The following is a 21,454-nucleotide window of genomic DNA, read 5'->3' as shown; positions in this document are numbered from 1 at the left end:
TCCTCCCCCTGCTCGCTTGCTCTCTCTCTCTCTCTTTCCCTTAAAAAAAAAAAAAAAAAAAAAAAAAAAGACATTTTTAAATTAATGTGACTCAAAGGAAAATTTTTGCATAAGGTTTAAATATATAGAAACATTATTAATATCAATCCTACACAGAGACAAAATATATTTTGGTATTTATAATCTTGCTTTTCTGTGACCTTTTCTCTTATTCTCTGAATATCCTCATGTTCTTCATTTCCACGATCAAAAACCTGCTTCTTAAAAAAGATTGGAATTCTACTCACACTGTAAAAAACTGATAATACATAATCTCTTCCAATTTGAAAGGAGACCAAGTCTTATTTCAAAAGAATAAACTTCTAATTGGGGCAACCTCAGTTTTTGTAAACACTTTTATTTCCTGTGTTTAGCACACAGATGGCAGTCAAAGGACACTTTTTAACATTTTAAAATATATTTTTTCATTTTAAAATACTAAAGAAAACCTTCAAACCATCTGAAGCCCTCACTCCCTATCCAATTACTTTGATGCAGCCTTTAAAACTTTTGCATGCATGTTGTTTTTAGTTCTTATTTATAACATTCATATTTTTATGACTGGAATTTTGGGAGTTTACTCATTCATTCACTCAAGAATAATTGATAAAACATTTGCTCTGTGTCAGCCACCAAGCTGAATGCAGGGAATAAAATACATAGGTAAAATATGTTCAATTCCTACCTTCCTGGAGCTTATGACTGGTGAGGGAGACTAAGAGTTAACAAATAATCACAAGTAAATGTAAAATTACATTTTGCTAAGTGATTTGCTGCTACAAATATAACCAGAGGATTCTTAAGCAGTGAAGAAGTCAGAGACATTGACGGAATGGTGATTGAGCCTATATCTGAATGCCAAAAATCAGTTAATTCAGTGGGAAAAAGAGCACTTCAGGAGGAAGGAAAATCATAATCAAAGGCCCACTGCATGAAAATGGATGGGAACATGAAGATATGGTGCAAATAAAGAGTTTTCAATCTGTATACTCAAGGGTTTCTTCATAGCAAGAAGGCATTCTGCAACTAAATCTTTAATGCTTCTTTTCTAAATCTGATTTCATCCTCAAACTATCAGATTTCCTAGGTAGATGCTTTAGATTTTCCTATTGTCTTTTTTTCCCTTCACAATTTGGTTCTTTATCGTTTCCCCCCACATTTTCAGATTTTTAAGGGTAACTTCTTTATCATTGATTTGGGTTTTTGGCCACTGTCTTCTTTTAACCTTATCCAATGTGTGTTTTAACTACATTCTTATATTATTTTGCATCCTTGCAAACTTTCTTTCTCTTATTCATAAGTTTGTTGAATCACCACCCCTTCTTGTTTTCCCCTAGGATATGTATTCCTGTCTAATAAATGCCATTGAATTAAGGATTAATATTCTCCCTGGATTCTGAAGTAGATCAGATTATCTGAGACATATTTTTAAATGTTTTTTTCCTTCAATGTACATACACATTTATAAATATAAATCTATTTTTTTAAATTATATCATTTTATAACATTTAATAATTTAATTTAATGTTCTTTTCCTTTAAAGTATAAGCTCTATGAGATAATGTCCTTTGTTTTATTTACTATATTTCATTTTGCCTAAAAGATATTTGATATTCAATAACTGTTGAAGATATAAATATTCAAGATGTTGCCTTTATTTTTTTTGCAATGTTTTAAAAAACAGCTTCATAATTTCCTCTCTTTTTTGAGATAAGATCCCATCAAACTTGTAACACAGTAACCTAGCATGTTGGTGGCTTTTCCAAATCTCTGTTTGTGGGAGTAAAGAATCCTTTCTCAGGGCTACAGCTTGAGAACAGTTTAAGATATATATAACTTCTAGGCTAATTCTCAGATTCTAGCAGGCATTCATTTTTTGTGACTTTACTATACTCAGGACTATCTTCTATCTTGTGGCTTTCTTTTCTGTATCTCTTTACCAGGGACTATATATATATATATATTTTTTTTTTTTTTTTTTAAGGAGATGTTCAGGCTGTATGACAATGACAAATGTTTTGAATGAGAATTTCTGGTTGGGCGCATGATTGGTTTCTTCTAAAACAAGGAGTTTTGGGTGCCTGGGTGGCTTAGTGGGTTAAGCCTCTGCCTTCAGCTCAAGTCGTGATCTCAGGGTCCTGGGATTGAGTCCTGCATCAGGCTCTCTGCTCTGCAGGGAGCCTGCTTCCTCCTCTCTCTCTCTTTCTCTCTGCCTACTTGTGATCTCTCTGTCAAATAAATAAAAAAAAATCTGTTTAATTAAAAATAAAAGAAGTTTCACAGGTTATTCTAATGCCAGAAAGTGTCTTTTAGCCTACTAAGTATAAAAACTACAAGTTTTAGCATTCACTATAAAGCTGTTGTCATCTAACAAATAGAATATTCAAGTATTTGTTCTCATCCACTCTCCTCTTGTCCTAATTTTGGGGATGTGAAAGCTCTCTCTTGGTGAACCAAAAACAAACACACACAGACACACAAATATGCAACTGAGAAACAGCTGGTAAATTATCTGGTACAGATTCCATGTCTTCCAGGAACAGACAAATGAAATGAAGACACATCTTTTAAGTGGGCTTTGCTTTCTCAAGTAAATGTGTTTACTTAATCCACTTCCATGGTCCTAAAAGAAACAACACATTCCATAATATGTTGTTCGGCAATCATAGCTTGCAAATTCTAAAATATCTCTATTTCTCCAGCAGTATTTTAATGGAAGGTTGGAAGAAGATGCATCATGGGCTCCTAGCTGAATGCAATTTCAAATTATAAATTAATAAGGTCTGTGAAATATATGACTTAATACATGAATGACAGATGTCATGATAGTATAGTGGTTCTATCATACTAACTTCATGCTTGAGTTATGGGGGCCAAACTGGCTTATTTAGTTTATTGATTTCTCTCCTCCCTTTTCCTCTCCATTTTTTAATCACTGGTTTTATTGAGTTATAATTACCAGAGCAAATATTTTTTTCTTTTATTATATACTAACCACACTTCTCACTTTAAATTTGTATGGAACATGTGTCCTAATCTTCATCTCAAATGCACAGCTATATCCTAAGCAATGCGTGCTCTCATTCCTTTTCATTTACAGTCTGTTTATTGTTACAAATACACAGGTGATTCACTGTACCATCATAAGGGTGGGAGAACTATTAGTGAAAGACCAAGAACTGCTCAAAATACCATGCTACTAAATTCACACAATGTTGCTTGAAATACAACAACCTAATTTTTTTTCTCTCCCCTTACATATGTGTTTCATTGTCTGCTCTGGAAGAAGGTACAAAATATCCATCATTATTTAAGGATTCTAAGTTTGCTTCATTTGTATCTTTTCTTCCATTTTCTGATGCCTTGGTATCTTTTCCTTGATATATTTTCTTCATAGTGGAAATTAATACAGCAAATAAAATAAGTGCTAAGAATCTTAAGCTCTCCATCAAGCCCATGAAGGTATTTCTGTGAAAAGAGAAAAAAGTCAATTTTCATGTTGAAGTATTTAGAACAATTTATAGTGTTTCTCTCCAGTATGCAGAAGACCTTAAAAGAAAAAAAAAAATGATGTTTGAAATTATACATAATGATAGTAAGGCAGAAATTCTAGTGATTTTTTTTATTGACACAGATAGAAATTTTAAATTATTTTAAAAGGAATATTAAGCCACAGAAACTAAGGGTGATTAACAATCTACCCAAATGCTTTCCATAAAAGTAAGGGGTATTTCGGATGTTTAACTTTCTCAAAGGCAGATTAGTTCATGTGTAATGGAAATGGATTATAAAGGAATTGACTGTGAGATCACCAAAGTGAATCCATTTAGATAGGAACCAAAATTTAGTTTAGATGCTAAATACAGTCCACAAGAGCTGTCACGTGGACTACTGGAAGTTCTAGTGAAACTATATTAAATTACCTAGCACACATGGTCAAGTCTTGCGATTCTTAGCTTAGATTGCACATTCAAATCATCCAAGGAGATTTAGAAATCCCATGCCCAGGGCCCACAGCCCTTGACCAATAAATAAAAATTTCTGAAGATGGACAAATTTCTGTGGTCATCTTCAGAAATTTGTATTTTTTAAGGCTCTTCAGGTGATTATAAAGAACAAGAAAGATTGATAACCACTGACCTAGTAGCTTAGGAAGCACTCACTGGCCTAATGACATTGTTAATTAAATGTAGAAAAGCTTTAGGCACAAAAACCTTGAAAAATTATTAGGTTTAATTGAAGGTAAATGGGATTATATCATTTTGAATTGATTAGGCTTAAATCTTTTAAAATGACAATATAATGTTGCAGTGTACCAAAAATAACAAAAGAAATATTTTAAAATATCAAATACATTTGTCTCATTTTGGGGTTATGTCAAGTAGTTCTACCCCAATGTTAAACTTTTCAGAGTTTCCATTGAAAATAGAAAAATTACTATGCACTTTTAGTTATGTGACTGTAGCTGAGAAAACTTGAATAAAGTGGGTTTAGATTTAGGATTGATGTCATAATGTAGGTTTCAATTCCTTGCAGTAGAAATTTATTATTATTTGTCTTTGTTAGATAAAATTAATGAACAGTTATCTGGTTATCACAAAATATTAAATCCAAAAAAAATCATAAAGTGACTAACATTTTCGCTGTTTCTTCATTGGGGAATACATGGCTGTTTTTAAAAATTCCACTTCAGATGATCTTTAGGTAATTACTTGTAAAGTACTTTAGGCAATGAACACAACTGACCAAAAGGAACGGGGTAAGGGCCATAAGAGAACTTCAAAGTATTAAGAGTTCTAGGAGTGTTAGTTATTTGTAGCTGGTTGGAATGGTGCCAACTTTATGACAGAAAATCACCTAGTTGGAATCATACAATATATAGCTTTTTCAGACTGCCTTCTTTTACATAGCAATGTGCGTTTGAGATTCTGCCTTATCTTTCTGTAGCTTGATACTCATTTCTTTTTATTGCTGAAAAGTATTCTGTTGTATGAATATATCACAGTTTGTTTTTCCATTTACCATGGAAGACCATCTTGGTTGCTTCATTTTTTTTTTTTTACAATGATGAATAAAGCTGCTATAAACATTCATGTGCAGATTTTTGAGTGGGCATGTTTTCAGCTTATTTGGGTAAACACGAAGAGCACAATTACTTGACCATATAACAAGCCTATGTTTAGCTTTATAACAAACTCAGACTCTTCCAAAGTGACTAAATCATTTTGCATTCCCACCAGCACTGAATATGATTTCCTGTTGTTCCACATCCTTGCCAGCATTGGTAATGTTTATTCTTTTTAAGAGCTCTTTATATATTCAGAACATTTGCCTTGTGTCTGGTTGTAAGTTACAAGTTCTTTTTCCAGTTTATCTTTTGTCTTCGAAATTTGCTTAAGTTTTGTGACACAGAGTTTTAAAAATATTTAATCATTTTTTTCTACTGTGGTTTTAGGGGTGTGGGTCTTACTGAGAAACACATTCCTACTTCCTAGATAATTAAATATATTTCTTCCACCATTTTTTTCATACTCATAGTTTCATATTATAAATTCGTGTGTTTGAATGATCTCTAATTAATTTTTTAAGGCTAAGGTACTTCTGTGACTATTTCTTTTCTTGATCCAGTTATTTCTCTATGAACAGAACAATATAGAAACTTTTTTTTTCTTTTCTTCCCATTGACATATTACCAGAGCCCCAGCATCAGTTTGTTTCTTCTTAGAGAAGCCAGAAGATCATTGAATATAGGTTTTTTTAGTATTAGGAGGGATTTTAGAAACAACAAAACAAATTTTAGTACGAATCCCAGACCTTTCTCTTATTAGCTGTATGATTTTGAACAAGTTACTCATTCTCTTTGAGTCTTTGTTTCTTCATATTTAAGGAAAAAGGAGAAAAACATTCATTTCCTGCAGTTTCCAACTATTAAAATGAGATACCATGTTGCCTGATAAAATACTGAATGCAAAATTCATTAAAGGGTGGCTGTAATTATTATTATACTGAAAACGACCTTTCGTCGTTTGGGAACTAATATAATCAAAGGAAAAATCAATTAATAAAAATATTTATGACAACTTACCCATATAATGTGGAATCGTATATCCTGCAAGACCCTCGCTTCCCACAGCTGCTGGTTGACCACTTCATACATGCTCTATCAATCAGAGCCCCAAAATATATAGGAGCTGGAATTCCTCCTGCAACGTGAGATGAGAAAAGGCCAATCCAAGGAATGGTTTCAAACATAACTGGGTGATATTTCTCATTGATACATTTTAGATTAAGTAAAAGTTGAAAATTTTGGAGCATGCTTCCATTGTTTTGATGTAAATTTACTCAAGGATCGAGACTGTTAGGAATCTCAAAGTCTCAAATCACATATAATAGCATAGATATCTGCTATCTCCCTCACCCTGCCAACACACAGAGGGAAGAGAAGAGGGAACATTAAATGCCGATATGCTCTGCTCTTCTTATTATTACCAATTAACTTAAGCCTAACTGGCGAGAGGGAAAATGTTGTCAGCACAGAAGTTATGTTGGTTCATATATAATTTTCCTAGGCAAGGAGAGCTAAAAAGTGTGGGAGTAGAATTGTACCTTCTCATAGAAAGGAAAGACCTCTCAGTGCAACTATTGCAAAGTCAGGAGAGTTTTCAACCCCAGTTTTAAGAAAGCTAGCACTTCCCCCCCTTGAAAAGTACAGGCCCAGTTTCACAGTATACTGGGCTCTTGACATGTTGTCCTTCTTTCTTGGCTCAGAGCTCCACTTTGTCACAATCTTGCATTTTCTCTCCATTAATTGTATGCATTTTTAATACTTCACCAAAGCAGTATAGGCTGGCCAAGTTAAGGCCTGTGGCTGAATTTTGCTTCTGTTAATGTTCTGATCACAGTACCTGGGTGTCTGGTGGTCTGTGCCTAAGCCAATTTTTATCTGTAGTGAATGATTTTTCACAATGCAGGGCTTTTTTAGAAACACAGATGTTGTCTTACAGCAGAAGCACTCATCTGCTTACGGCTATTTTAATAAACTCTGAGATACACTCCTAGTTCTAAGTATTGCTAATTTGACCAAAATTTTAGAGACATGCTGGTAGAGATCTATATTCCATATGGTATATCTGAAGTGGTCATGATTTTACTTTGTTCTTTTTGTATTTTGATGAGTGACTTTCAATTTTTATTTTGTTACATAAAAATGGTAGTGATTCATATTTCAAAATTGTATTGATTCCATTTATTTCTAAATCTCATTTTTCTAAGAAAGATAAATCTGGGATGACAAAAGACTGGTGCCTTGGGCCAAACATATCTGAGAAAAACTGGTACTAAGAAAACGTGTAAGAAATTTATAGCTTTCTACAAACAGCCACCATTTTAAAAATGAAAAATACATGTCAATAATTTATTTCTCCCATATAATGCCACTGGTTTTAATGCCAAACTTTTCATTAAATGTTTTAGGTAGCCAGCTTGGTCTTTAGTCATTACTGGAATTTTGAAACTTCAAATAATCTATTTTCCAAATATCCTTTTCAGTTTAATATGCTCTATAGACCTCCCACAACTTACACATGTGTTGTATTAAAGACAGCTTTCTGTGAATTGAAGACTACTACTCAGGAAGTATTTTTTCCAAAAAGTATTTAGGTTCTACTGTGCCATATATTGGACATATCAAAACAGTAAGCTCCCATTTAGGATTGCAAAATTCCCTTTGTTCTCTTTTACGTCACTAGAAGAATTTCCACTAGGCTCATCTTATTTCTTCATCTAAAGGGGAGTCCTAGATTCCCACATTCTCCATTGGAGAGAGGTTTCTCCATTGGAGAGAGGTATCTCCATTGTATCTGGAGGCAGGAATCTGCCAGTGATGAGGGAGCAGGAGGCTGGCTGAGGACAAAGCAAAAGCTGGCGCCCTGCACCCCCTCTTCACCCGCTCCCCTCCATATGTGTAGCATTCCTCAGGCACCCCTGACTGCCATAAAATGATAAATAGTTAACTTGCAGAGATCACAGTCCTGCAAGGCAGGAGTCTCTCTTGGTTTACAAATGTCCTTGAGATTTACAACAAAGAAGTTACCTTATCAATAGCCCAATTTCCAAAGATATATAACTCAGTTCCTCAAGCTCTAATGTCACCCTCCCCTCCATAAAAAAAACTGAAGGAGACGGAGGTAGAAGGAAAAGTAAATAAAGTTAAATTTCTTTTAAGACCTAAATCTCACTAACAAGGACGTTTGATAGCAGGAATGTAACATTCCACCAGGAGACTCCCAATAGTCTTTATGTTAGTGCCTCATTAGAGGGAAAGTGGCCTTGGCTTGATAGTAACCAGGCCTTCAATATCCTGACAGTCTTCTTTACCCCAATAGCCCTTCTGAACACCCCTTTGTCCTCACCTACCCAACTCCTGTGTATATAACCAGACACTCCTCACAGGCCCTGGGCAGCCGCATCTCTGCCTGCCCACGGGTACTGTCTCCGTGCTCTAATAAACCACCTTTTTGCACCAGAGACATCTTAAGAATTCTTTCTTTAGCTGTCGGCTCCGAACCTCACCCCACCGAACCTCACCTAGGTTCAAGAACTTCATCACCAGGACAGACAGAAATGCAAGAGCAGAGAAGGATAGAACAGAAGGCTGGGATGAGAACTAAAGGTAATCCTGCAGCACCTCCATCTTCTCTCCAAGCCCTTTATATTTCCTCTTTTGACCTTTGAGGATCTATGGCCTTCTCCCCAAATACACTTCTTGGACAACTTCTCCATTGCACTTAGCCAGAGTTCTGCTTCTTTCTGTTGCTTGCAAGGATCCCAGGGACCGGCCCCTCCCACTTCCTTTTCCTTCTGCCTCTGCCGTTGCCTCCAGGCCATGGCCAGTCTTCTATCCCAATCCCTAGATGAATGAGGCTCTTTTCCTACTTCCCAGGAGCAAGCATATTATTGTTAATACGTCTTAAAGGGGCACGCACAGGAGTGAGGTCAGAAATTGTAGAGCTAACAATAGAAATCTCTGTGGTGTAAATGGCAAGTTCATAGGGATAAGGGGAAAAAGGGTGATTTCCTAAATCTTATGTTAATCATCTCATTTGAATATCTAGAAATAGAATTCTTACCCCTGAAGTCTAAGGCTACTCTTAAACAATAAAAAGCACAATATCCTGGGCTTGCTTTCATTCAGAGCACTCCCTTAGTCCAAGATGCTCAGTCCTACCTACAAATTTAGTTCCCATTTCCTCTTGCATTTTTAACTTCTGATAAAGATCAGCTTCCCCAGACTTAGAGAAGTGGCAGTGGGAAGCAGAGCAACAAAAAGTCCTCTTAAATCATGCAATCCCAGCATGACTGGGTTCCCAGGCTTTCCAAGCTGTTTTGGGCATTACCCTCCTTATGTGGAAGGCCCTCCACTCTGCCTATGGGAAGTAATATTAATAAGTCGGAAAGTAGAAAAACTTTGAAAAACACCTATCTTTGTGTTAGAAGGAGTGTAAAACAAATATTATGACTTTTTGTTCTAGTTAAAGATAGACTTGGACTAGAATTAATGATCAACGTCTCTTTTAAGTTACTTAGATTTCCTCTGTCTCACTATTTTTTATCACCAAAAATAACAATTATTTTTAATTACACCTTTAAATTACACCTTTAATTACACCTTTAAAAATTTCTTGTGACTGGAAATTAATTACATCCAGTTGTGAGCTTTGATATGAAAATGTATATCTTAAATTTTTAATCTGTATATTTAACATACCTAATGCTCGTATAATTAGTGAATGGAAACCCACCGCAAGGGATTTCAGTTCAGGTTGAACAGTTCTGAAATAAGATAAAGGCAAAGGCACATTAAACATCTCCAAAATACCAAACCAAGTTCAGTATCAAAACATTTCTTAGCGGCATTGTTTTTTATAAACACTGATAGCCTTAAAAAAAATAATGCATAGGGGCGCCTGGGTGGCTCAGTGGGTTAAAGCCTCTGCCTTCGGCTCAGGCCATGATCTCAGGGTCCTGGGATCGAGCCCTGCATCGGGCTCTTCAGGCCCTTGCCACCTCCTACTTTGTGCCAGGTCATCTCCATTTTCATGTCCTCAGTTTTCTCACCATGCTCTCTCCGAGATATAATCATTCCTTTCATAGGCCCTGGACTTTCCTATCCTTCCCAAGCCTTACTGTCTCAGGCAAGCAAAAATGCTTTCATCCAACCCCCACCTTTTATGCACCTATACCTAGAGAACTGCTGGCTGGAGGAAATCATTCAAATACTCTGACTATGCTCATTTGAAACACAAAACCTCAGGACCTCCAGTACAATCCTACTATATTTTACTAGTTCATCTTTCCAGTTTATTCTCCCAGCCTTTAAGATGACTAGTTCCCATTTCCTGATCTCATCTTAAGCCTCTTATTCCTCCTTCCTCTTAGCTGATTACCTTGCTTTTTATTTAACAGAAAAATTAGAAGCAATCAGAACAAAATTTCAATAGCTTTGCATGACTAAATCTATATGTCTATCATTTTATTTTTACCACATAGAAGACATCCCTTTCCTTTTTATTTTTTTTTTAAGATTTTATTTATTTATTTGACAGACAGATCACAAGTAGGCAGAGAGGCAGGAGAAAGAGAGGAGGCTTAACCCACTGAGCTACCCAGGCGCCAAGATACTCCTTTCTATTACAGAGTAAACTCTGTGTACTTGTTATATCTCTTTTAATTGTTCTGTCTTTAATTGTTCCCTCTCTTTTCTACACTATCACTCACCTTCCTCTCTATGGGATTATTCTCATCAGTGCATAAGCTTGCTATAATATCTAGTATAAACGGAAATCTTGAGGCCACACCCCTGCTAACTTACCATTCACTTTCTCTGCTTCTTTTTATAACACTACTCATAAAAATAATTTTCTTATTGGTTATCTACATTTCCCCTTCTTGCATTTTCTCTTGATCCTTTGCAAAGTAGCTTTCTCCCCCCCCACCCCATCTTCATGCATTTTTTTTTAAGATTTTATTTATTCATTTGACAGACAGAGACCACAAGTACGCAGAGAGGCAGGCAGAGAGAGAGGAGGAAGCATGGTCTCCGAGGAGCAGAGAGCCCGATGCAGGGCTCGATCCCAGGACCCTGAGATCATGGTCTGAGCCGAAGGCAGAGGCTTTAACCCACTGAGCCACCCAGGCGCCCCTATACATTATTTTTTTTAAGGCTATCAGTGACAAGCACAAAATGAAATCCAGTGATGTCTTCCTAACCCTTAACTTCCACGACTCACGCTCTTGGTTTTTCTCCAACCTCATGGGACCTCCTTCTCCGTTTTCTTCAATAGATTCTCCTCCTCTTCTCGGTTTCTGGAGATGGAGTGCCTGGACCTTGATTCTGAAATCTTGTTTCTATCTTTACTCAGTCCTTAGAAGATCTTAAAAGTGCCATAAATTTAAACAGCTTCTGTATGTTGCTGATTCCAAAATTTATGTCTCCACTTCTAATATTTCTCCATAGGCATCTCAGATTTACAGGGATAGAACAAAGTCTTACTTCTCCACTTTCTCCAAACTACCCTTCCCTAGTCTCACTAGTTTGTTCAACAGTACTACCATCTTCTCAAAGTTGGGCTAAAACCTTGGGATCATCCTTAAACTTTCTTTCTTACCTGCCACATTCAATCCATTAGCAAATCCTATTGACATTGCCTTAAAAACAGAACAAAGACTGAGATTCATAACACTTTCTATTTCCTTTACCATCCCAGTCCTCAAGCAAACTTCATCCTTTGATGAAGTATCATAGCGTTCTCTCCTCTCTGTTTCCATTCTTACATACCAAAAACTTCTTCTCCACTCCAAAGCCAGAGTGATCTTCTAATTGGATAAGTCAGTTGTATAATTCTAATGCTCAAATGTCTCTGTTGGCTTTTCAGTACAATTAGAATAAACTCCAAAGTTGTTACCATGCCCCACAGGGTGTGTATTTTCTGGACCATGCTCTTCACCTGTCCCCACATCAGCATGGCTCGCATACTCATTTTTTTTCAGGTCTCTTATCAAATCACTTCCAATGCTCAATATCTCAATTAGTACCATTTATTTATTTGACCCCCCCTTATATTCTTAAGCTGATTTATTTTTCTTCCTAATCCTTAACACTTCTATTTTACACACTTACTTGCTTATTTATTGTTTCTTCCCTTCTACCCTGACTAGTCCCTCATCCCTCACCACCCCTGGAAGCTAGTGAAAGCAAGGACTTCATCACTTTGCTCACACTGTTCTGTCCTTAGCACCTATAATTGTGCCTGGCACACAAAAAGAATAGATTGAATCAGTGACTATTATCACTAATGCTTAGTCTAATTTTAGTAACAGCCTTATGATATAAGCATTGGAAAATTATTAATAGGCTGAGGTTTATATTTTTATTCTACAGCCTGCTTCACAGAAGTTTTCTCCAATAAAATCAAAGGCTGGTGAGAAATTAGTATATGTTTTTGACAAGGGTAATGTTTAACGTAACCTAAGTAATGACATTATAAAAGACATTAATGAAACAATGATCTCTAAAACATATATGACATTATAAGTGTATAATGTCATTAAAAATAAATATTTGAAACAAGATGGGATTGGGAGGGAGACAAACCATATGTGACTCTTAATCTCACAAAACAAGCTGAGGATTGCTGGGGGAGGGGGGTTTGGGGGAAGAGGGGTAGGGTTATGGACATTGGGGAGGGTATGTGCTATGGTGAGTGCTGTGAAGTGTGTAAACCTGGTGATTCACATACCTGTACCCCCGGGGATAAAAATATATTATATGTTTATAAAAAATAAAAAAGTAAAAATATTTATAAATGACATTAATGAAACAATGATCTGTAAAACCCTCTTTTGCCCTGCAAGAGATCCTAAATTGAAAAGCTAAGACTTACTAAGATAAAGAACAAAATACAAATTTGTGTTCCAAATATATTATAAGACATTATTAGGTGTATTGATAGTCTAATATAAATAAAAATGTTTTTAAAATGTCATACTTACTTAAAAATCAGCATGATAGTAGGGGTGCTTCCCATTGAAGAGAAAAAATAATTCACGACTTGCACCAATAAATAGATATAAAATTTTTTTGTACATTGACTGTCTCTTGGGCATTCACCCAAAGTCACTGAATTATTTTTGTTCTGAACACCAGTTACTTCCACACAACTACAGTTATAAAACACCTAAAAAATAGTTTTTGAAATATTGCAGAATATATTTAGAAGATATGGCTGGGCTATAAATACATTTCATTATATTTAAAGAAGTCTCATCTATTCAAGCTAAATTATTTACAATGCTTAAAGAAAGTATTCTGAAAATACAGTTGTTTAATAGTTGAAAGGCAAAAAGTTCCTGGATTCCTCTCTAAACAACATCAACAAAATATTCAATTCGCTATTAACATTTAATTTATACCTAAATTAAAAATTAGGAAAAGATAGAAAAAAATTAATGTTTGAAACACTATATATAATTTCTCATTAATATATGTTTCTTTAAATAAATTTTTCTCCCTCTCATTTGTACTTTCTATAAAACACCTAGGTACTATTCTCAACAATGCTACTAAGTGTCAGGAGCAGGAAGAGAAGGGAAGGATTACTAAAAAAATCCAGAAAATATAGTTTTGTGGGGGGCAAAATCTGGCAACAGAGCTACCCATTAGAATGGGTCCAAGCCCAGGACCCTGAGATCATGACCTGAGCCAAAGGCAGAGGCTTTAGCCCACTGAGCCACCCAGGTGCCCCAAGATATGAGTTTTTAAGTACGGTCCTTTGGTCACATTTGTGCAAATTCATGGCCTGGCTTCAAAGAATCCAGGTGCTTTATTCTTCAAAGTTCTCAGTGCCCTTCAACAATACAATTAGTAGCATTACGGACAAGAAAAAGATAGAAAAAGTTTGAAGATCAAAGACAGAACTGTGTGGTAGAGAGCAATGATCATAGCTGATTATACTAATGTTGGTGATAAGAAAATGGCCCAGGATATGGCTCCTCAATTTTGTGAGATACTCAGTAGATTGGAAGTGGAATAGAGAACACGATACCCAATCCCCAATTACTGGGAATAAACTCAGAGAATTAGGAAGAGCCCATAGTCTGCATGGAAGGAAATATTTTGAGTGAAGAAGGAAATGACATTTCTGTTGAAAATGTTAGGAATAGGTAGGCAAAAGCCCAAATTATCTAGGATAGAAGTGCCACCCTTGGAGAAATCAAAATTCGAAGCCAAGAATTGGACAAAGTGAGCATGAAGTCTTGATTAATTTTTTGGAAAGTGAAAGTGTAGTGAGCCTAAAGATAAACTTGTCAGAACTACATACAAAATGGCATATAGATTTTAGTCCTGGAAAGGAAGGGAGTACTAACAAGTGGTTGGATCAGAACTTTCCCCTAATTTCCGAAGGATAAAGTACCTCTAATTTAATCTAATTAGTAAAATGAGGTGCTTCCTAGGTGTCCTAAATGCATTTAAATTCCAGAAGGTCATGTTCTCATAAACTCAAGGAGGGAAAGTGGGAATAATCTCAAATGAGATTTAAGCAACAGGAAAACCTATCTGTGTTTTGAGCAGGATTTTACGTGAGGCTTTCATTTACACAACAGCACAGCCATCACAATGACAGACAATATTAGGAGTCTTTGTCCATTCTCTTTTTACTAGAGACCTTACTTACAGATTTGATAAGTAATTGTTAAATCAAATCTGCGATGCTGATCAAGGAGAGAAGAGAGAGTAAAAACAAATACTCACCATGGAATTTTTATAGCCACTTGAAGATTTGCATCCTGCTAGACAAGGTGACATGTAAGTTATTCCATTGTCTCCACAGACTGGTTCCCAGTGACTTTCATCACAATTGCAGTCTGAGTTGCAATAAGAAAGTGGTACATTTATATGAGATGCCACTGGATTATTTCTGGAAATATAAGGTAGACACATATCAAAAAGAGAGAGAGAGAAAGAAGAAGGAGGGAAGAGAGGAGAAGAGAGAAAGAGGATGGGAAAGGAGAGCCAAGAGAATGGAGGAAAAGGAGAAGGGCGTTAGGAAAGAGAGAGAGGAAGAGGGAGGCAGCGGGGAAGGTGAGAAACAAGGAAAACAATAGGACTTTAATGAGACTGAAATCTGATGAGTGATGATGTCAAAAAGGCATTTCTATATACTATTTATTAACTTAACACCTCCTAGCCTACCCAGACATAAAGAGGTTCCATAAAATTTATATGAGAGGTCTTTGTGATTCTACTGAGAAATTACTCATTAAACAAGTCACTTCGTTTCTCTGAGACTCCGTTTTCTCTTCAATAAGGTGATAGACTAAAGTTCTTCCCAGCTTACTGTAAAGTCTCAGGAATCTGTGTTCTTTAGTTCAAATTTAAAAATCTATATTTCAACTACATAAGAATTTCAGAACCCCTAAGGATCAATTTTTTAAAAAATCAAGAATAATAAAATTAGTTGAGAAAGACTAGAAATACTCTATACACTTTTTAAATGAAATGACAACATACTTTATAATGATTATCTGTAAAACACAGTTATATTTGTAAAATGTAATCTTATAATATGGCTAAAGTTTAAAAAATGAATTATTTGTATAATTAATTTTCTGATTATAGATTAAAATTCATAAAAATACATAAAAATCTTGATATAATTGAGAAATTGATAAATTATCTTTGAATAAGGAAGTAATTTACATGAAGAAGGAGATTCAGAAATTTGTAAAGTCTCTTACCAATAATTTTACTAAAATGCATCTAATACCTAATTCTGTTTGGGAACATACAACTGGGAGATGCTAAACATAAAGATTGGGGCACCTGGGTGGCTCAGTGGGTTAAGCTTCTGCCTTTGGCTCAGGTCATGATCCTGGGGTCCTGGGATCGAGCCCCGCATCGGGCTCTCTGCTCAGCAGAGAGCCTGCTTCCTCCCTCTCTCTCTGCCTGCCTCTCTGCCTACTTGTGATCTCTGTCTGTCAAATAAATAAATAAATCTTAAAAAAAAATAATGATTAATGACCAAATCCAGACATTGCCATGAGATATTCCTGAGCTCATATTAGTTCTGCCACTTCAGGGTGTTGTGACTACTCTTCCTAAAATCAGCTTTGCCATTTGTAAGTCATAGATAATATCAACAACCACTTGGGATATTGGGGGAAAAATTCATATGGCAGTTTTCAAACCTTTTGTTCTCAGTAGCCCTTCATACTCTTAAAAGTATTGGGGACCTCAAAGGTTTTTTTGTCCAAGTGGGTTATACATATTGACACTGATAGCTATATAATCAGAAGTTAATTCTAAAAAATTTTAATACAGGAGGTGTCTAGGTGGTGCACTCATTTAAGTGTCCAACTCTTGATTCCATCTCGGGTCATGATCTCCGGGTTGAGAGATTGAGCCCTGTGTTGGGCTCTGAGCTCAGAGGGAGTCTGCTTGAGATTCTCTCTCTCTCTCTGCCCCTCCCTACCCTGGTCATGCCCTTTATATCTCTCTCTCTCAAAAAAAAAAAAATTTCTTTTGATACATGAGAATATGGGATGCCTAGGTAGATCAGTGGGTTAAAGTCTCTGTCTTCAGCTCAGGTCATGATCCCAGGGTCCTAGGATCAAGCCTCACATCGGGCTCTCTGCTCATCAGGGAGCCTGCCCCCCCCACCCCCCTGCGCCTCTTTGCCTGCCTCTACCTACTTGTGATCTGTCTAATAAATAAAATCTTTAAAAGAAAATACATGAGAATACACAAGCTCACATCATTAGAAAATATCACTATACACTCATGAGAAAAAAAGAATGAAAAAGGCAAATACCATCCTGGTATTATTATAAAAATAGATTAGATTATTATTAAAAATACAATTAGAATGTGCTTCAGTAAGGTCTCAGGAACCCCCATAGACCCTCAGATCACATTTTGAGAACCTCTGTACTAATTCATACTTCAAAAACTTACTCCTGTTACTAGTACTTCATAAATGTTAAATACATCAATTCTGTAATTTGCTATCATTAAACTATGAGTTTCATGAAGGCAGTGATCTTATTATAAATCTTTTTGACCTTTAATGAGGCACTTGGTAAAATTTTATTGAATGGAGAGAATCCCACACAACTCTAGTTGCTTTCTTTTGAAGAGATGGCCCGGTTACTAGACTTATTTTTAGGCAACTGGCTCTAAAGCCACTCTAAAGCATGTCTGACAGCTTGGGAGCCCTTGAAACTACTGATGTGATGCAGCATCAGTTTGGAGTCATTGTATGACTACAAGTAAGTCAGTTCCCCTGGTTCTCAACTAATAAATGAAGAGGGTATAAGAGGTTTGGGGCGTCACGATCTTTAAGGTTCTTTTACCTCAAAAGTTCAATGTTCTAAAGTACTGTGTATTCGCTGGAGTGGATAATGGTGGATTAGAAGGAAACTGAGAGATAATTCAAGGCTAGTTTGACAGATCTCCAAGAATAGGATGGTGTTAAGGTAAAGAAATGTAAGGAAAATTGACAAGTTCAAACTGACATCTCATAAGATCCAGAGTATAAATGTTCAGAGCCAATAATAAGCAGCAATTATAGTTACTCAACTGTTATCCAAAGATCTTTCCTTGTTGTCTGAATGTGAACCTTCCTAAGCTTAAATTATTGGCTATATTCAAGAGGTGATAAAAAAAATCTATACCAGACTCCTGCCCCTAATATGGGGTAGAACTATAGTACTAGGAATACTTCAAAAACATGATAATAACACAAAGTAAAGGTTTTATATGGTCTGACATACAATTATGTATAGGATATTTGTTGACTCTACCGCTAATAGCAATATTACCAGAATAAATAGTATTAGCTTGCAGGAAAGGAGAATTCAGTACAATATAAGGACGTGCTTTCTTATAAATGTAGTTATTAACCATTAAAATTAATGGTAGATAAGAATTGCTCAGTCACTTTTTGGGAAATGTTATTTATATTCCTCTTACAACGCAGTCAAAATTGTAGTAGTCAAGACTTAAAGTTTTGTAGTCTAAACTCCCCAATTTAACTCAGAATCTTAACACTGTTAGTTAGGTAATCTGTGTTCTCTCTAAGCTCTGTTCTCCCTACCTATGAAACGGGAGTAAAAGTACCTATCTTCATTATAGCACCCCATAAAGGATAACTATCATTATTACAACTTTTGTAGGCTTTCTTCTAGAAATAAAAGGAAAATTTTTTGAGATCTTTGACATTTTAAGATTTTGTAAATTGAAATTTCTCAAAAGAAAGTTTAGCTAAGATTTCTATCTGCACTCTTTTCCTTATAGTCTTTTACATTGGATAGCTTATACATTTTGCAACTAATATATTGATATATACAAACCCATCATAGGTCAAAGTTAGGCCAGCAACTGATCTGTTTTCACAAATTAATGCAAAATTTAATAGTTGAAATGTGAAAGCCAATACACTGGTACAAAAGGAAAATTTGGCAATTCCAAGCAAGGTAAGTTTGAATTTTTTAATAATATATCCTCCTATAAATATTCCAGTTGCAACAGTTGGTAAGGTTATGGTTCCTAGAAATAAAGGAAGAGAAAAAGATTGTGATTATATAAATACGGTTATTCTGAAATATCTTTATAAAGGAAACACAGAGCGCATCAACCAAATTCATCCCATCTTATTCCGTAAGTAGAAAGCTGATAGCCCTGGGTGGAGGTAGACCAGTGTACTACTGCATAGGAGAAAGAGAAATAATTTCTTGATGCCAATGCTGAGGATCTGGGTTCCCCAATAGCAAAAGTGACTAGGATATTTGAATGTATTAATCAATGGTTTTTATGAGGGACTTTTTTTTATCCTGGAAAACAGCAACAAAATTATTATCTTCCTGCCTGTAAGTCTTGCATCCTACCATCTAAAATCCTTTACACGCTGAACACTATATCAAAAACTAGTGATGTACTATATGTTGGGTAATTGAACATAGTAAAAAAGTAAAAAAATAAAAAAACAAAACCCTTTACAGCTCCTCAAACAGCAACAACAAATTCAGGCTGGGAACATGACCTGGGAGTCAAACTTAACTCTCACAGTTTAAATTTTTATCTAAAGCTCAATAAAAGTATCCAACAAAATTATTATTTTCTTGCTTACTAATGACCTACTCACATACCACTTGATAAATTCAGTTCAATTTATCAAATATTTATTGAGTTTCTATAATGTGTTGAGTACTGTACAGGGTAACGTACTGCTCTCCCAAGAATCTCATACTGGGAGTGAGGAAAGAATGATGTAACAAAACCTTTTCTTATATGTCATTGGAAATAGATATTATAACAAAATAACTCCTAAAATATGATATTTATTTGAATTATATAGACATCAATGATGTGTTTAAGTTGATTTTTCTTTTGTCCCATTTTTTTGTATGTAGCTGAGTCCTGATTCAAAGTGCATGAATTATGAAATTATAATGATTAAATTACAAAAGGAATTGTCTCGGGATTTCAACCTTATAAAATCAGTTATGCAGATGCTATAGCTAAATATTCCACTCACACACAACTTTCTTTGAGGAATTCATCGTCTCAAAAATAACATGAGAGGCAGCCCCAAATGCAGAGAAATGATGATGTTACGAGATCAACAGATTTGATAAAACTTGCAAAAGAATAATTAGAAATTATATTTGCTAAAATATAAAATTACCTTCACAAAGAAATGTCACTTGACTCTCAATTACTTGGTAGTATTTAGCTTATCAAGTGAATATAAATAATGTGTCTTACCAAGTAAAATGTTAGCCTCAGATGCTGACTGACCATACTGTTGCTCTATATATTTGAAGACATAAGTAATAGCACCAATATGGCTACTGGCTAGCAGCAATGACGAAAACTGTACTATAACATACAGAGGGTTGGTAAGGATGCTTTTCAAGGACTGTAAAAAACCTATAAAATATAAAAATAAGGTATTATAATACAGCTTAAATATAGGTTAATGTATTAATTTTATAAATGTAATAAAAGTTATAAAAGATTGAAAATTACCTAAACATGTAACATAGAAAGTCAGAGTACTCTACATTCCTAACTGTCAACCATTTTTTATATTTTCCTTCATTTTCCCATATGTATATTAATATCTACTCAGTTTATTTTACCCCAAAATGAAATCATGCATGCTTGCTCAGGTCACTTCATATTTATTCTTAGCACTCTACCATACAGCAGCATATTTCATTAATTCATTTATTCCTTCATTTAACAAATATTTGGTTTTCAACTGGGTCCCAGGCAATATGCTAGATGCTCAAGAAACCAAGGTGAATAGACATACAATGTCTCTTATTTGTTAGCACTTGATATTGTTATGTTAATAATAAATTTATTAAGTAAAAATTTACCTTAAAGACAGCATAATTCAAAGTTCACAAAAATGAGAAGACTAAAGTTAAAAAAATTATAAAGTTCAATTTAGTACCAGGACTCTGATCTGATTCCTAGTAGAGAACTTTTCTACTATAAAATACTGTATCAGTAAATCTGGTAGTATTATAAATCACTTTTCTTATGGTGCAAGAAGAGGAAGAGAATAATAATGTTGCATTTCAGGTGACATTATGACAATAATAGTACAGCAACTTGTTCCTACAAACAGATGTGTAAGAAATTATAATTTCTGTTTGTGCTAAGAATTTTGTTATCTGGGTCTGTAATCAGAAGGTTAACCAACTGTAATAGAAGTTAAAAGTTGGAGGAATTTTTTAGAAAAAATAGTAGTATCAGAGTCTAGCAAGACAGAACCAGATGTAGTTATTTAGAGAGGGATGATATGGACTTTGAAACACCTGTCTCTATAGATCTCTAAAGGTTTCCATCAGATATTGTCAGAACTAAGCTTTCATTCCAATGGCAACAAAGAAATAGTTTCATCTACTTTCACTGAAATTAATAATTCCAAATTGATTATAAATGTGAAATACTTACCAGTAATATTTTCACTAACATGCTGCCCATGATTGGTCACGTTAGCCATTTGAGTCCTTTCTTCATTTGTTTTGAGCAAGTCCAAAGATGTTTCTTTCTGTGATTTATCCAGATTTTTGGGCAGGAAGAAGAACGGTATAGAAGACATAATAGATAATGTTCCAGCCACAAGGAAACCAAGCCACCAAGCACCAACCCAACGAGAGTCCTTAGGAGTTATTCTGATATTGCCTAGAATAAAGAATTAGAAGCAGCCAGGCAAAAAATCATTTTGCAATGCAATAAATTCTGAGCAATAATGATTGTTGTCCTTCAGAGATGAAAAAAGTAAACTATATTACATCAATTCAGAGATGCTATTTTTTTTTTTTTTATTTTGCTCACACTTCA

General features: G+C 35.1%; 1 protein-coding gene across 2 annotated transcripts in view; it reads right to left on the bottom strand.

The window, feature by feature from the left end:
- Positions 1-2,523: 2,523 nt before the first annotated feature.
- SLCO1B3 (solute carrier organic anion transporter family member 1B3) overlaps positions 2,524-21,454 on the bottom strand; it is a 50,065-nt gene continuing 31,134 nt past the window's right edge. For both annotated transcript variants that reach the window (XM_059402692.1, XM_059402693.1), the window contains 8 exons: positions 21,065-21,295; positions 19,862-20,026; positions 18,448-18,643; positions 14,849-15,014; positions 13,090-13,274; positions 9,806-9,870; positions 6,125-6,242; positions 2,524-3,507 (listed from right to left, as the gene is read on the bottom strand). In XM_059402692.1, coding sequence (XP_059258675.1) covers positions 3,294-3,507; positions 6,125-6,242; positions 9,806-9,870; positions 13,090-13,274; positions 14,849-15,014; positions 18,448-18,643; positions 19,862-20,026; positions 21,065-21,295 — 1,340 coding nt within the window. In that variant the 3' untranslated portion in view covers positions 2,524-3,293. The remainder of the gene's footprint in view (positions 3,508-6,124; positions 6,243-9,805; positions 9,871-13,089; positions 13,275-14,848; positions 15,015-18,447; positions 18,644-19,861; positions 20,027-21,064; positions 21,296-21,454) is intronic.

Source organism: Mustela nigripes, chromosome 6, assembly GCF_022355385.1.
Source record: "Mustela nigripes isolate SB6536 chromosome 6, MUSNIG.SB6536, whole genome shotgun sequence".
Taxonomy (NCBI): Eukaryota; Metazoa; Chordata; class Mammalia; order Carnivora; family Mustelidae; genus Mustela; species Mustela nigripes.
Note: the sequence above shows the minus strand (reverse complement) of the source record. Positions and strands in the feature narration are given on the sequence as shown.